The 14,122-nt window shown below is 35.0% G+C and overlaps 1 protein-coding gene across 1 annotated transcript; it reads left to right on the top strand.

The window, feature by feature from the left end:
* The first annotated feature begins 638 nt into the window (after nt 1–638).
* LOC108487013 (gibberellin 20 oxidase 1-like) lies at nt 639–2,724 on the top strand. The gene is made up of 3 exons (XM_017791211.2): nt 639–1,394; nt 1,854–2,175; nt 2,256–2,724. The coding sequence occupies exons 1-3, from the start codon at nt 832–834 to the stop codon at nt 2,535–2,537; spliced, it is 1,167 nt and encodes a 388-aa protein (XP_017646700.1). The 5' UTR covers nt 639–831; the 3' UTR covers nt 2,538–2,724.
* The last annotated feature ends 11,398 nt before the right edge of the window (nt 2,725–14,122 follow it).

Below are 14,122 nucleotides of genomic sequence, written 5' to 3'. Positions count from 1 at the left end.
TCTTATTCGAACCGAGATAATATTCAAATAAAATAATCTAAATAATAACAATTTCAAGATTTAAACTTAAATCTAATAAAAAAAATTTTACTGCCAAAAACACTTATTGATATATTTTTATATTAACATTAATCAATAATATGTAATATTATAATTTACCAAAATATATATACGTAGTATTGTTTAAAGTTACTTGTATTCAATGGCACAAATTAATAAAAGATAAATATAACAAAATCATAAAAGATTATTAAATATAAAATAAGAGAATATTTTTATTTATTAAATTTTAACAAATTATGGTTGTCGTCCATTTTATTTAAAAAGTTCTATTCTCCAAATTATCTTTCAATAAAATAAATTTTTGCCCACACATGTGTGCATATATTTCTAGAATGTCCAATGCACCAATGACACTATACAGGAAAAGATAGAGGAAATTCCTTCTTAATTAACATAAATAAAAACTAAAAAATAAATTAAAATCTCTCTAATTAGTAATTAATTTATTGGGAGGGGGCAAAAAATCTCTATAATTAGTAAAGCATTATATACATTTATGTGGCATGTTTAATTGTAATAAAGATAATTAAATTGCCAGGTAAATAAATCCCTTGAAAATCAATAGCCAATGACTGTACACATACAATTAATCCAATTTCAGCTGCCAAACTCAACACAAATTAAAGAGGGAATGAGGCAACAGTTACCAACAATCTAGATTCCTAATATTATTAGTCCTCTGCTTCTCTTATTTAAACCCTCTTAGCTTTGCTCCACTATATCTTGTGTTCTTTTCCCTCTCCGACCACCTAAAACAAGAAACAGAAAATGGTACATTGTCTGCCAAAGGTTTCTGTCATTCAAGACAAGCCGATGCTTCCATCAACTGCTGCTGTCGCAAAGGATGAGCATCGGCCGCCTTTAGCTTTCGATGCATCGATCCTTGGATCTGAATCCAACATACCCTCTCAGTTCATATGGCCTGACGACGACAAGCCATGCCTGGATGCCCCAGAACTTGTAATTCCAACCATTGACTTGGGAGCTTTCTTGCTTAGGGACTCTCTTGCTGTATCAAAAGCGGCAGAGGTGGTGACTGAGGCATGCAAGAAGCATGGGTTTTTTCTGGTTGTAAACCATGGGGTGGATTCAGGGCTTATAGACAAAGCTCATCAGTACATGGACCGCTTCTTCAGCCTGCAACTTTCTGAGAAGCAAAAGGCTAAGAGAAAAGTAGGAGAAAGCTATGGGTATGCAAGCAGTTTCGTTGGGAGGTTTTCCTCCAAGTTGCCATGGAAAGAAACACTGTCTTTTCGGTACTGTCCTCACACTCAAAATATCGTGCAACACTATATGGTGAATTTGATGGGTGAAGATTTTAGAGATTTCGGGTAAATAAATTCTTCTCACCCTTCCATTCCTAATTCAATAGGAGAAATGCTAATTTGCATTCGATCGATATACGAGATGATCAGCTTATTTTCACGTCAAGATTTAGTCTCCAAAATGCAAAAAAATACATGTTGCAGTTTCAGCGTACTTGTTAACCCCATGTGTTTTTCAAGCCTTGTACAAATAGTGACAATTGGATATGCATCTTTTTTAGGTTTGAAAGAGATGGGGTGATAAATTCATTAGACCTCATTCCTTGCATGACCGAACCCTAAATCCATTCAACATCGATTGCTTAAATACCCCTTCTCCTAAAACAAAAATACACATGATAACTGGATGGCCTTTTTTGACTCTGCGTTTCTCTTTTATAACCTATGTTAATTTGTAGAATGTTGCGACAAGATTTACCATAGGATAGAAATCTAACACTCGATTTTGCTTTTCGTACTTGACAGGAGGCTTTACCAGGAATATTGTGAAGCCATGAACAAGGTTTCCCAAGAGATAATGGGGTTGCTAGGGATAAGTCTAGGACTTGACCAAGCCTACTTCAAAGACTTCTTCGAAGAAAATGATTCAATCCTGAGACTGAATCACTATCCCCCATGCCAAAAGCCTGAGTTGACTCTGGGAACCGGTCCCCACACCGATCCCACTTCCTTGACAATCCTTCATCAGGATCAAGTGGGAGGCCTTCAGGTGTTTGCAGATGAAAAGTGGCACTCCGTTGCTCCCATCCCAGGAGCTTTCGTTGTCAACATTGGCGACACATTCATGGTAATTAAGATTCTGAACATATATGTATACATATATACAAAATTTTTTAACGAAAATGAGGCTGTGGTGTTTGAATACAGGCTTTGACAAACGGTATTTACAAGAGCTGCTTGCACAGAGCAGTGGTGAATACTGAAACGGTGAGAAAATCACTTGCATTCTTTCTATGTCCCAAGCTGGAGAGACCGGTGACACCAGCAGCTGGCTTAGTAAATGCCGCAAATCCGAGGAAATACCCAGACTTCACTTGGGCAGCACTGCTGAAATTTACACAGAACCATTACCGTGCTGACATGAAAACCCTTGTTGCATTCTCCAAATGGGTTCAAGAACAAGAATCGAACAACAAATTAATACCTTAGGGACAATGCTGGGATTTGTGGGGGTGGGGAACAAATAAGCAATCGCTTTGGGTTAATAAAGTCAAATTAGAGGGAGACAAATAAGGGAAGCATTTATCTGCTCGTTCATGGTGGGTCTAAGGAATAGAGCTACAGAATTTATAATACTATTGACAATATATAGTAGCTTAATTAGTGCTTCAGAGAATCATATTATAATTCGAGTCTCTTATTTTAACTTTCTTTTACAATTTAGCATTAGCACCTTTCGGCTTTTTCTTTGTTTTGGTACTCTATCTCCTTAATGTACTACTATTTGCAAGTACAATCCTTAAACTCATCAAAACTAACTTAAATTAATTAAACAAAAGTAAAAATAGATGATGATCCTCCATGTATGTAATAGTAAACGTAAATACTTCTAACCTAGAACCCGCCAACTAATTGTTCTTATTAACCTATCAATTTAATAATGGATTAGGCGATGAAAAACCAGTGCCCTATGTGTTGGATCGGTTGAATCTAGTTAAATGTAGTATATAAGATTTGGTTTAATAAAATATTTATTGTTTATAATAATATTCTTTACATATTTTCTTCAACGGGTTTTGCACAATGGAAGCAAACATTGACTTCCTAATTATCTAATACTTAATTAATACTAAGTGGTATTACATGGTTAAATTGTAATACGGAAAGGCATCTTGTATTAGTAGATAATCTAAACATGTCCTTATTTTAATCCAAAACAAGTAAATCAATTGAAAGGTTAATATGTCGTCTATCAAGTCCAATTAGGGAGATCCTTTGTCTTAATCATTGGAGCAAATAATTCCTAGAAGATAGAGACATAAATGTGATTGACTGGACTGACAGTACATTAGACGAGACCCAAATAGAATAGATCCTAGATCCATTTATGAATTTATTCACTTGTGATGTTCATAGTGCAGCATACCTTAATCTTGAGTGGATGATGGACTATGTATACGTGACTTGTATTCTTTGGTGTAAGTAAAAACTTGAATTCAAATAGATAAGAAACTGAAAGTTAGTACATTGAGTATAAGACTTCTGCAGTATGTAACATCATCCACAATAGTGAAATTCATAGCCCAACTAAGGGTAAATGATATCCTCTCAGAGGCATTACATGATAGATGAAAAGTAAACATGACTACGAGTTGTTTTTCTTTGTGATAAATAACTTGATTACTATTTTATAGTAATTGAGTTTTCATTAAGGAAGATATAATGGTTACCATGAGATAAAATAAGATCATATCCTATGAGGATAACAAACTTATAACAAGGTCATTGGACAAGCACTTATTAAGTACCTTTCGTAATGGTAAGTAATTAGGGGAGCCCAGTCATGATACTATAGTGGGATGACTTCATAACTAAATAAGTTTATAATTAATATGTGAAAGGTTGAAACTTAATTATAAATTATTTGAGCCATAATTATATATGTTCATTCAATCTCTCTGCTAAATTGCTGAACCGTAAATGAATTGCATGTAAAGCCAAATGAATAAAAATAAATGGAACTAATGAATTAAGACAAATGAGTTGTATTCACAAACGAATGTGTTTTCTCGTTAAGCACATAAATAACTTGATAATTAATTTAAGATTTTTCAAATTATTATTTAAGTACTTATAATTAAATAATTGAAGTTAGAAAGTTGATGGTTAGTGAATACAAACCACAAATTCCATATCCGTCAGCATTGAAACAAGACCGCATAAAAGAACAATATGATAAATTTCTTGAACTTTTGAAAAAAATTGCATATTAATTTACCTTTTGTTGAAGCCCTTTAGCAAATGCCAAAGTGTGAAAAATTTTTAAAGGAGCTGTTAACAAATAAAAGGAAGTTAGACGAATTGTCAACTATGGAGCTCAATAAAAATTGCTTGGCCATTTTCCAAAAGAAACTACCTAATAAGCTTAAAGATCCAATGAGTTTTACTATTCATTATCTTATTGGTAGTTTAAATATTGAAAAAGCTTTGGTTGATTTAAGGGCTAGTATAATGTTTTGGCTTATAAAATGTTCAAACAACTTGGTCTCGGGAACCAAAACCCACTAGAATGAATATTCAATTAGTTGAAAAATCAATTAGCTATCTTAGGATGGAGTTAATCTTAGAGCAAATGGGTTGCTTGAATGAGGAGAAGTTGGGTTACACTATGTCCCTCCTCCCTACTCAGCGGTGAAGGTTATTGATGGTGGAACACGATGAGGAGAAGGACCACTATTGATTGTTTGACTTAGGTTTTCTTCTTAAAGTCATTACGGAGGAAATATTTGGGTGAGAAATACCTGGATGCGAGGAAGAGAGAGCTCATTGACTTGGTGTAATGAGGTATATCAGTAGCAGAGTATGAGTCAGAGTTTCTGTGGCTTAACCAGTATGCTCCGGAGATGGTTCATTTTGAAAGAGATAGATGTAAGAGTTTTCAATATGGACTAAATCAGGATATTCACTTATATCTGGTAGTGCAAAGTATTGAGGCCTTCGATGATTTGGTTGAGAAGAAAAAGGTAGTTGAGGAGACACTGACCAAGCCATCGAGACCAGTGGTATTCAAGTCTTAAAAGAAAGGTTTCAATTAGTCAGGTGCGTCAAGGAGGCTGAATAAGAGAGGTCGTGATTTTAGAGAGGTCTGAGAGGAATACTCGATGGGGTTCTTGACCGAGCCAATCTAGATCGTAGAGCACCGCAGTGGTTTCCACAAATGGATCGACCGAGGTAACATCTTGCAAGCATTGTGGATTTAGACACTCGGGAGTGTGTTAGAGAGTATCTGGGGCATGTCTGCGATGTGGTTTGATGGAGCACTAGCTGCAAGACTGTCTGAGGAGGATTGATTTGGTTTAGACTATTGCACCTGCTAGAGGTCGTGGTGGTAATAGGAAACTGATAGGTTAAGGGGTTGTTACTCATACAGTAGCTGCACTAAATGAGTCTGGAGGACCAGCTTGAGTTCATGCAGTTAAAGAGCCACAAGATTACGAGTCGACCAATGTGATTACAGGTACTTTTAATTTGCATTGCATCTCATTATTTTCACTGGTTGATTTAGGTTTTACTCATTCATATATCCTGAACGTGAGTTGGGGATTCTGGTAATGATTATTAAGTTGGTTATGACTATTACAAGCTCTTTGGGCAAGAGCATCATAGTTAATCCAGTGTACTATATATGTCAACTGATGATTCAAGGACTTGTTTTCCTTGTGGATTTGATGGAGCAACCGTTCCATGGTTTTGATGTTATTTTGGGCATGGATTGGTTGCCCGAGCATAAGGCGAAGATGGACATCAAGACTAAGCAGATTACATTGTGAGGTAGTGGTGGCTTGGAGATCGTGGTCGTTGGGGAGAGACCTGAATTCCTCCCTAATGTAGTTCAGCGACTAAGGCTAAAAAGATGTTGAGTAAAGTTTGCGAAGCTTACTTCGTCTATGTGATGAATTCTGGGAGTAAGAAACTGAGAGTTTAGGATATCCGCATCGTGAAGGATTTTCCAGACATATTTTTAGAAGAGTTGCCTGGTTTGCCACCAGTTCAGGAAGTTGAGTTCGATATTGAGGTGTTTCCTGGTACCGCACCAATTTCTATTGTACCTTATCGCATGGCACCGAAGGAACTCAAGGAGCTTCAGGTTCAGTTGTCGGAGCTTCTCGACCGAGGGTTTATTCGACCAAGTGTATGACCTTGGGGAGCACCAATGTTGTTTGTGAAAATGAAGGATGGTATGTTAAAGTTGTGTATCAATTATCGATAGTTGAACAAGCTAACCATCAAGAACAAATACCCATTGCATCATATTTATGACCTGTTTGATTACTTTAGAGGCGTAATGATGTTCTCGAAGATTCACTTGAGGTTTAGATATAATCAGCTCAAGGTGAAAGAGTCTGATATTCTGAAGACGACATTTAGCACTCTATATGGTCACTACAAGTTTTTGGTGATGTTGTTCGAATTGACTAACACACCTGCAGTGTTCATGGATATGATGAACTGAGTCTTTCACTTTCATCTAGATCAATTCGTAGTTGTCTTTATAGATGACATTCTCGTGTATTCCTGAATCGAGGATGATTATGATATACATATATGATTGTTCTTCAAAATTTATGAGAGAAGCAATTGTTTACTAAATTGAGCAACTGAGAGTTTTGGTTGAGAGAAATGATGTTTCTCAGACATGTAGTGTCTTCTGAGAGGATCCATATCGACCCAAAGAAGATTGAAGCTATTTTAGAATGGATACAGCCAAAGAGAACCACTGAGGTTCGTAGTTTTTTGAGATTGGCTGGTTACTATCATAGATTCGTTGAGGGTTGCACCCTTAACAAAACTACTACAGAAGAATGTGGTGTTTGAATGGACGAAGGAGAGACAATGGAGCTTTGAGAAGCTCAAGGCAATGCTTATGGAGGCAGTAATGTTAGTTCAGGTCTATAGTGACACGTCGTATACGAGACCAATATGTGTTGTGATGTAGGATGAGAAGGTGGTAGCCTATTCCTCAAGATAGTTGAAACCATATAAGCATAATTACTCGACCCACGGTTTGGAGTTAGTCATTGTGATATTTGCACTCAAGATTTGGTAACACTATCTGTATGGTGAGAGGTGTGTTATCTACACTTATTGTAAAAGTCTTAAGTATCTCCTAACCCAGAAGGAGTTAAACTTGAGAGTATGATGTTGGAATGAGTTGCTTAAATATTATGATTGTGTGATTGACTATCACTCTAAAAAAGCGAATGTGGTTGATAATGCTTTAAGCCAGAAATCGATGATCGACTTGCAAGCGATGTTTACATGGTTGAGTTTATCCAGATATGGTGGTTTGTTGACTAAACTTTAGGTGAAGCTAACATTGACATAGAAAATTAAGAAGAGGTAGTTGTTTTATAATAGTTTGGGTAAGAAGATTTGACAGGCTTAAAAAGGTAGTAGTAGAGACTTTGAGATTAACGTAGATGGTATTTTAGGTTTTTGATGGAAACTTTGTGTGCCAATCGATGTGGAACTTAGGCATGTGATTCTTACTGAGGCGCTAGTAGACCATATGCTATGCATCCCGATAGTAATAAGATATATCGGGATCTTCAAGAGTTGTATTGGTGGCTTAGATTGAAACGTGATGTGAAAGACTTTGTATCTAGATGTTTGGTTTGTTAGAAGGTGAAGGCAGAGCACCACTATCCTACGAGATTATTATAGCTAATTCGAATTCCAGAATGGAAATGGGAGAGGATCACCATGGACTTTGTCTCAAGTTTTCCTCTAACCCTGACAAAAAAAGGATTCAATCTGGGTGATTATCGATCGATTTTCAAAGAGTGCGTAATTTCTAGCAATGTGTACTAACTATTGGATGCAGAGGTTAGTCGAATTGTACATAATTGAGATAGTCAGATTGTATGGTGTTTCGATTTTAATTATTTCTGACAGAGATTAGTAATTTACCTCGAGATTTTGGAAGAGTGTTCAAAAAGCTTTAGGTTTAAAGCTTAACTTTAGTTTGGCTTAACATCCTTAGATAGATGGTCAGTTGGAAATAGTAATTCAGATACTCAAGGATATGTTGCACAATTGTGTTATTGAGTTCAGTTATAGTTGGGAGCAATATTTACCTTTAGCGAAGTTCGCCTACAACAATAGTTACCAGTTGACTATTCGGATGGTACCATTTGAGGTACTGTATATTAGGAGGTGTAGGACTTCCTTGTAATGTTCTGAATTGGACAAGAGACAAATTGTCAGTTTAGATTTGATTCAGGAGACTTAGGAGAAGATGAAACTAATATGCGATAGACTAAAAGCTGCTTCTGATAGGTAGAAGTCTTAATGCAAATCTAAAATGTAGTAATATCAAGTTTCAGGTTGGGAATAGAGTGTTCCTTAAGGTTTTGCCTTGGAAGAAAGTTTTGAGATTCAGAAAAAAAATAAAGTTGAGTCCGAGATTTATTGGACCCTATGAGATTATTGAGAGGATCAGAATGGTAGCATATCGACTTAGGTTGCCGACTGAACTTGAGTGTATTCATGACAAGTTTCATGTATCCATGCTGCGAAAGTACCATATACAAAATAATCAAAATACCTTTATGAGCCAACACATTTGGCTAATCAATATGGCACAAAACAAAATGACCAAGTCCCAATACATGCCATACTCAAAATGATGAGACTAGCTATACCAAATATTCAATTGATAGTATGATCGAGTCTCTGACGTCTTCTGATCCCCAAGCTAGCTTGACGCCACTATAAGAGATGGAAGGGAAAGGGGGTAAGCATTAAAGCTTAGTAAGTTCACATGCAAATAAAATACAACTTAAATAAGTATTAATCATACATTTAACGTAATGAACATAATCTTGTATTTTATCAAATCTCTTAAACTCATTCTTCATATATATATTCATATTCTCACTACAAGTTCATCATATCTCATGATATTCTCATGAGTTTGATGTACATACCTGTGCCCAGTTGCACATAATAACTTACTTTCTCATCTTCGACGTATTCATCATGATTACTCATTGAACTTCCTTTAGAACTACCCACTGAAAACTCGAAATACTATTGGATACAACGGAATCTTGCACCTAAGTGCCTCATATGTAGCCAATGCTACCTAATATCACATATCACATGTTGCTTGCTTTCGAGCTACTCATGGGTCTGCTCACATTGGCTATCAGGTATCCACAACACATACCGGACTACCCAGCCACTGGTAGAATATACGAAACCAGTACCTGGATGCCAAAACATGTGCCACATACATCATGAACTCAGACCACAACTCAATAAGTTCAGATCACATAGTTCCTAGTGACATGTCACTTGTATCCTAAACTATTCCTATGGTTCAAACGGGATTCTTCGATACCACATTTCTATCGAACTTACTTGTAACGTCGAGTTCAATACTTATAGCACCAATCACATATTCATGGAATTGTTAAGCATAATTCATAATACAATTTAGGCAATAAACACATGATACAAAAACACATTAAATATGTATGTACTTACCATACATGCAATATTAAAACATTTAAAGTATGGTATATGATGCATTATTTGCAAATGAACTTACCTCGGTACAAAATGATAGAAATGAGCATAATCCTCGTAAACCTTGTTTTCCCCCGGTCAAGACCCGAATCACTTTTTTCTTGATCTATAATGCCAAATTTAACTTGTTCAATACACACATTGTTCATATCGACCCATAACACATACTTTGGTAAAATTACCTTTTTACCCTTAACTTTTTACTTATTTACACTTCAGTCCCTAGGCTCGTAAAATGAAATGCATGCATTTTCTTTGTTACCCAAGCCTATCCGATTCATATTCTAACTTATATTAGCCCATATTTCTCATTAAACCACATTTCTACTACCCATTTCTTTATCTTTTACAAATAAGTCCTTTTTAGGTGTTTCCATTAAAAATCACTTAGTAAAAGATGTTTATCACACATCAAACATTCATATTCCTCCATTAATCATCAAAATACAAACATGTCACACATTGGTCAAATTTCATACATGAACCCTCCTTCAAAATATGGCTAGAAATGGATAGATCATGCATCAAGGATCTCAAAAACATAACATTAAAAATGGAGCTTAGGAATACTTACAATCAAGCTTGAAAAGATGAACAAAACCCTAGCTATGGCTCTTAGAAATTTCGACTAGAACTTGGAGAAGATGAGCAAATTTTTGACTTATTTTCCCTTTTTATTCTTTTATTAACCAAATGACCAAAATGCCCTTAAGGCTTTTCATTCAAATATTTTCTATTCATGCCCATTTTTCTCCAAAATTTTATAACTTAGTCAAATTGCTATTTAAGGACTGCTAATTAATAATCTAATGCAAATTCATGCTTGAAGCTTCTAGAATACAAGTTTTACAACTTATTCAATTTAGTCCCTAAAGTCAAATTGGACATCCATGGCATAGAATTTCTTCATGAAAATTTCACACAAACATGTAATCATACTGTAACACCCGTAACTCGTAATCGTCGCCGGAGTAGGTTAAGAAGTATTACCAGACTTGTAATTCAATTCAGAACAATTATTTATCCAGAAACATCATAATTCAATGAATAACATTCATTCACATCCATTATGTACTTAAATCATACATATCAAACTTTAATCATACATTCGGGACTAAATCGTAACATATTACAAATTTCAGAAACTTAGAAAATTTTCAACATCTCAACTATCACATGCCCGTGTGAACAGGCTGTGAGCTTCACACGACATAAGACACACCCTTGTATGTAAACCGTGGCAAAATAGGGCATACATAATGACTTGTCCACACAACCACAAGACATACCCGTGTGCCAGGCCATGTGAAAATTAGGGAGGCCACTAACTTGGCCACACAGCCAGTCACACGCCCGTGTGTCTAACCCCTTCTCGAAACTGACTTGGCCACACGGCCTAGCACAGGCCCGTGTGTGATTGATTATGTAGCCTGCTTAGGCTCATTTCGAAATGGCCTTCGAGCAACACGGTTGAGAACCACGCTCGTGTCCCTACCCGTGTGGGCAAAAATAGGCTATTTACAAAGCCATCTTGCCACCCTACTAACACAAGCATACATAACCACAATTGGCAATTATTTTACAACCATTTCATATGGAAAATATAACCAATTCATACCTATTACATCTTTATCAAATCATTCACACAAAACATATTAGTTTATCAACATTCAACACCATTTATGCCGAATACCAATCATCAAATTTACTATATTAAAGACATATCATATAAGCTTTCAGACCAAGCCAACCATTTCCAACTCAAGCCATATCACATAGCTTGATCAAATACCAAAATTCACATCACATTCATTAGTATAAGTAACCATATGATTCAACCTAAAAACTAGCCTATACATGACATATTTACATCATTTACATAAGTTCCAAAAGTACCAAAAGTAGCCTGAATTGTGTGATAGTAATCTTCGACTTTAATCGAATCGAGCAAGCTTCGGATCCATAAAACAAGAAAAAATAAACGGAGTAAGCATTAAGCTTAGTAAGCACGTATAATACAGAATTAAACTTACCAAATGACAATAAGCATTTTAACAAATTAAATCCAACCCATTTGTTCATAATGCCTATTCACATCACCAATCACGAGTTAGTTATCTCATATTCATCTATTCATCAATTTATAAGAATGAAACCAACCACATATACATTCATATAACATCAAAAACAACTTTCAATTCATGTAACTCAAGTATAATTGTATCCATACTAATCATAAATCTCATATACTCTTATAACATATAATCCATGTAAACCTTATAATCCATGTAACATGTAATTCATGTAAGATATATTATTCGTGTGACATGTACTTTATGTTTCATATCAGTATAATGCCCGTTGAACCTTCGGAAATATCGAGGATACTCAGTGATACACACTAAGTGTATAAACTAGAAATCTGTTAATTCATCATCATATATGCTTTTTTGAGCCATTATCGGTACACTTCTCCTGAGCTGATAAACGGTAAGCTCAATTGAGCTGAACAGTAAGCTCCGTAGAGCTGAAACAGTAAGCCCCTAAGGACTGAAACAGTAAGCTCCGAAGAGCTGAACGATAAGCTCATAAGAGCTAAAACGGTAAGCTCATACGAGCTGTGGTGAGTCTGCAAAAAATGCCAGAGCTCGACCAAACGGTAACCCTAGTGACATGTCACTTGTATCTTACGACTTTTTACGGTTCAAACGGGACTCGGAAATAAATTTGAGCATATAAAAAATAGGCATTTCAATTTTATAATTCATATATATACATTCATACAATATTCAAGATAAAAATTTCAATTATAAATATAAGTTCGATTCTAATTATACGAACTTACCTCGAGTTGCTCTGATATCAACTAATGGCTACTCGTTAATCTTTTCCTTTCCCCAATCTAAACCTGAAATCAGGTTATCTTGGTCTATATATTAACAAATTCAACATTTTTAGCAACCATTTAATTCAATTCAAACATATTTGGAAAATTACACATTTGCCCCTATACTTTTGACTACTTTGCAATTTAGTCCTTTATACACAAAATGACAAATTTATGCAATTTACCCTTAACCCATGTATAGCCGAATTTTATTTAACCTCAAAGCAGCCCATATTTTCATTTTATTTAAATTTCCAACCACAACATTTCTATCTTTTACAATTAAATCCCTAATTCTCATTTTTGTCAAAAATCACTTTATAAAACTTGTATATCTATTAACAAACATCAATAATGTAACAAGAAACTTCAAAATACCTAAGTATTCAACAATGACATATCTCAAAATCTTTAACAATTTTAAAAACTAAGGTACAAGTCAGCTAGATTAAGCTACAACGAGCTCAAAAACGTAGAAATCATTAAAAACCGAGCAAAAATCATACATTAATTTAGTTATAAAGTTTGGCCGAACAAGGAACACAACAATGTCTAATTTTTATTTTCTCCAATCAGTTTTGGGAAGATCATAACCCAAAATTATGGTTTTATTTTAATTAATATAACATAATTTACTAAATTACAAAACTAACCTTAGGTAAAACATATAAAAATCATTTAAAAAATGTCCATATATGTCCACTTACATTCTAATTGGGCTATTTTCATAGTAAGGACTTCCATATTAATAAACCATAAGTATTTAATACCTTTAAACAATAAAACTCTACTTTTACGCCTTACGCGATTTATTCCTTTTTACCGAATTATGCATTTATATGGTAAAATTTCTTAACGAAACTATCACATAATTAATCTATCATGCTGTAGACCTTGTTAAAATAATAAAATATATATTTTGACTCGTTTAAGTGGTTCCAAAATCACTGTTCTGATTTGACCTAAAAATGGGCTGTTATAACTCTCTCCCCTTAGGGATTTTCGTCCCCGAAAATCTTATCGGTAAAAAGGTTAGGGTACTATTTTCGCATAGCTTCCTTGGGTTCCCACATAGCTTCCTCTATCCCATGTTTATGCCAAAGAACCTTCACAATTGCTATACGTTTATTTCACAATTCTTTGATTTCTCGAGTTAGAATTCTGATTAGTTCTTTGCTATACGACAAATCAGACTGTATCTCTACATCAATGGGGGAAATCACATGTGACGGATCTGATCTATATCGACGTAGCATCGAAACATGAAAAAATTATGTATCTTTTCAAGTTTAGACGGTAATGATAGTCGATATGGTACAGGCCCTATTCTTTCAACAATTTCATATGGCCCAATGAATCGCGGACTTAACTTTCCTTTACGGCCAAAACTGAGAATTTTCTTCCATGGTGACACTTTCAAGAATACACGATCTCCGACCTAAAACTCTATTTCTTTACGTTTCAAATCCGTATATGATTTTTGTCGATCTGAAGCTGCTTTTAAACTGTCGCGAATAACTTTTACTTTTTCTTCTGTTTCTCTTATCAATTCAAACCCGTGAATCTTTTTCTCACTTAATTTAGTCCAGTATAA

This window comes from Gossypium arboreum, chromosome 7 (assembly GCF_025698485.1).
Source record: "Gossypium arboreum isolate Shixiya-1 chromosome 7, ASM2569848v2, whole genome shotgun sequence".
NCBI lineage: Eukaryota > Viridiplantae > Streptophyta > Magnoliopsida > Malvales > Malvaceae > Gossypium > Gossypium arboreum.
Note: the sequence above shows the minus strand (reverse complement) of the source record. Positions and strands in the feature narration are given on the sequence as shown.

Bases quoted from the DNA above. Each gene is read 5' to 3' on its own strand.
- LOC108487013 (XM_017791211.2), top strand. From the start codon at position 832: ATGGTACATTGTCTGCCAAAGGTTTCTGTCATTCAAGACAAGCCGATG. The intron at 1,395-1,853 runs GTAAATAAATTC...CGTACTTGACAG, and splicing joins GAAGATTTTAGAGATTTCGG to GAGGCTTTACCAGGAATATT. The intron at 2,176-2,255 runs GTAATTAAGATT...GTTTGAATACAG, and splicing joins ACATTGGCGACACATTCATG to GCTTTGACAAACGGTATTTA.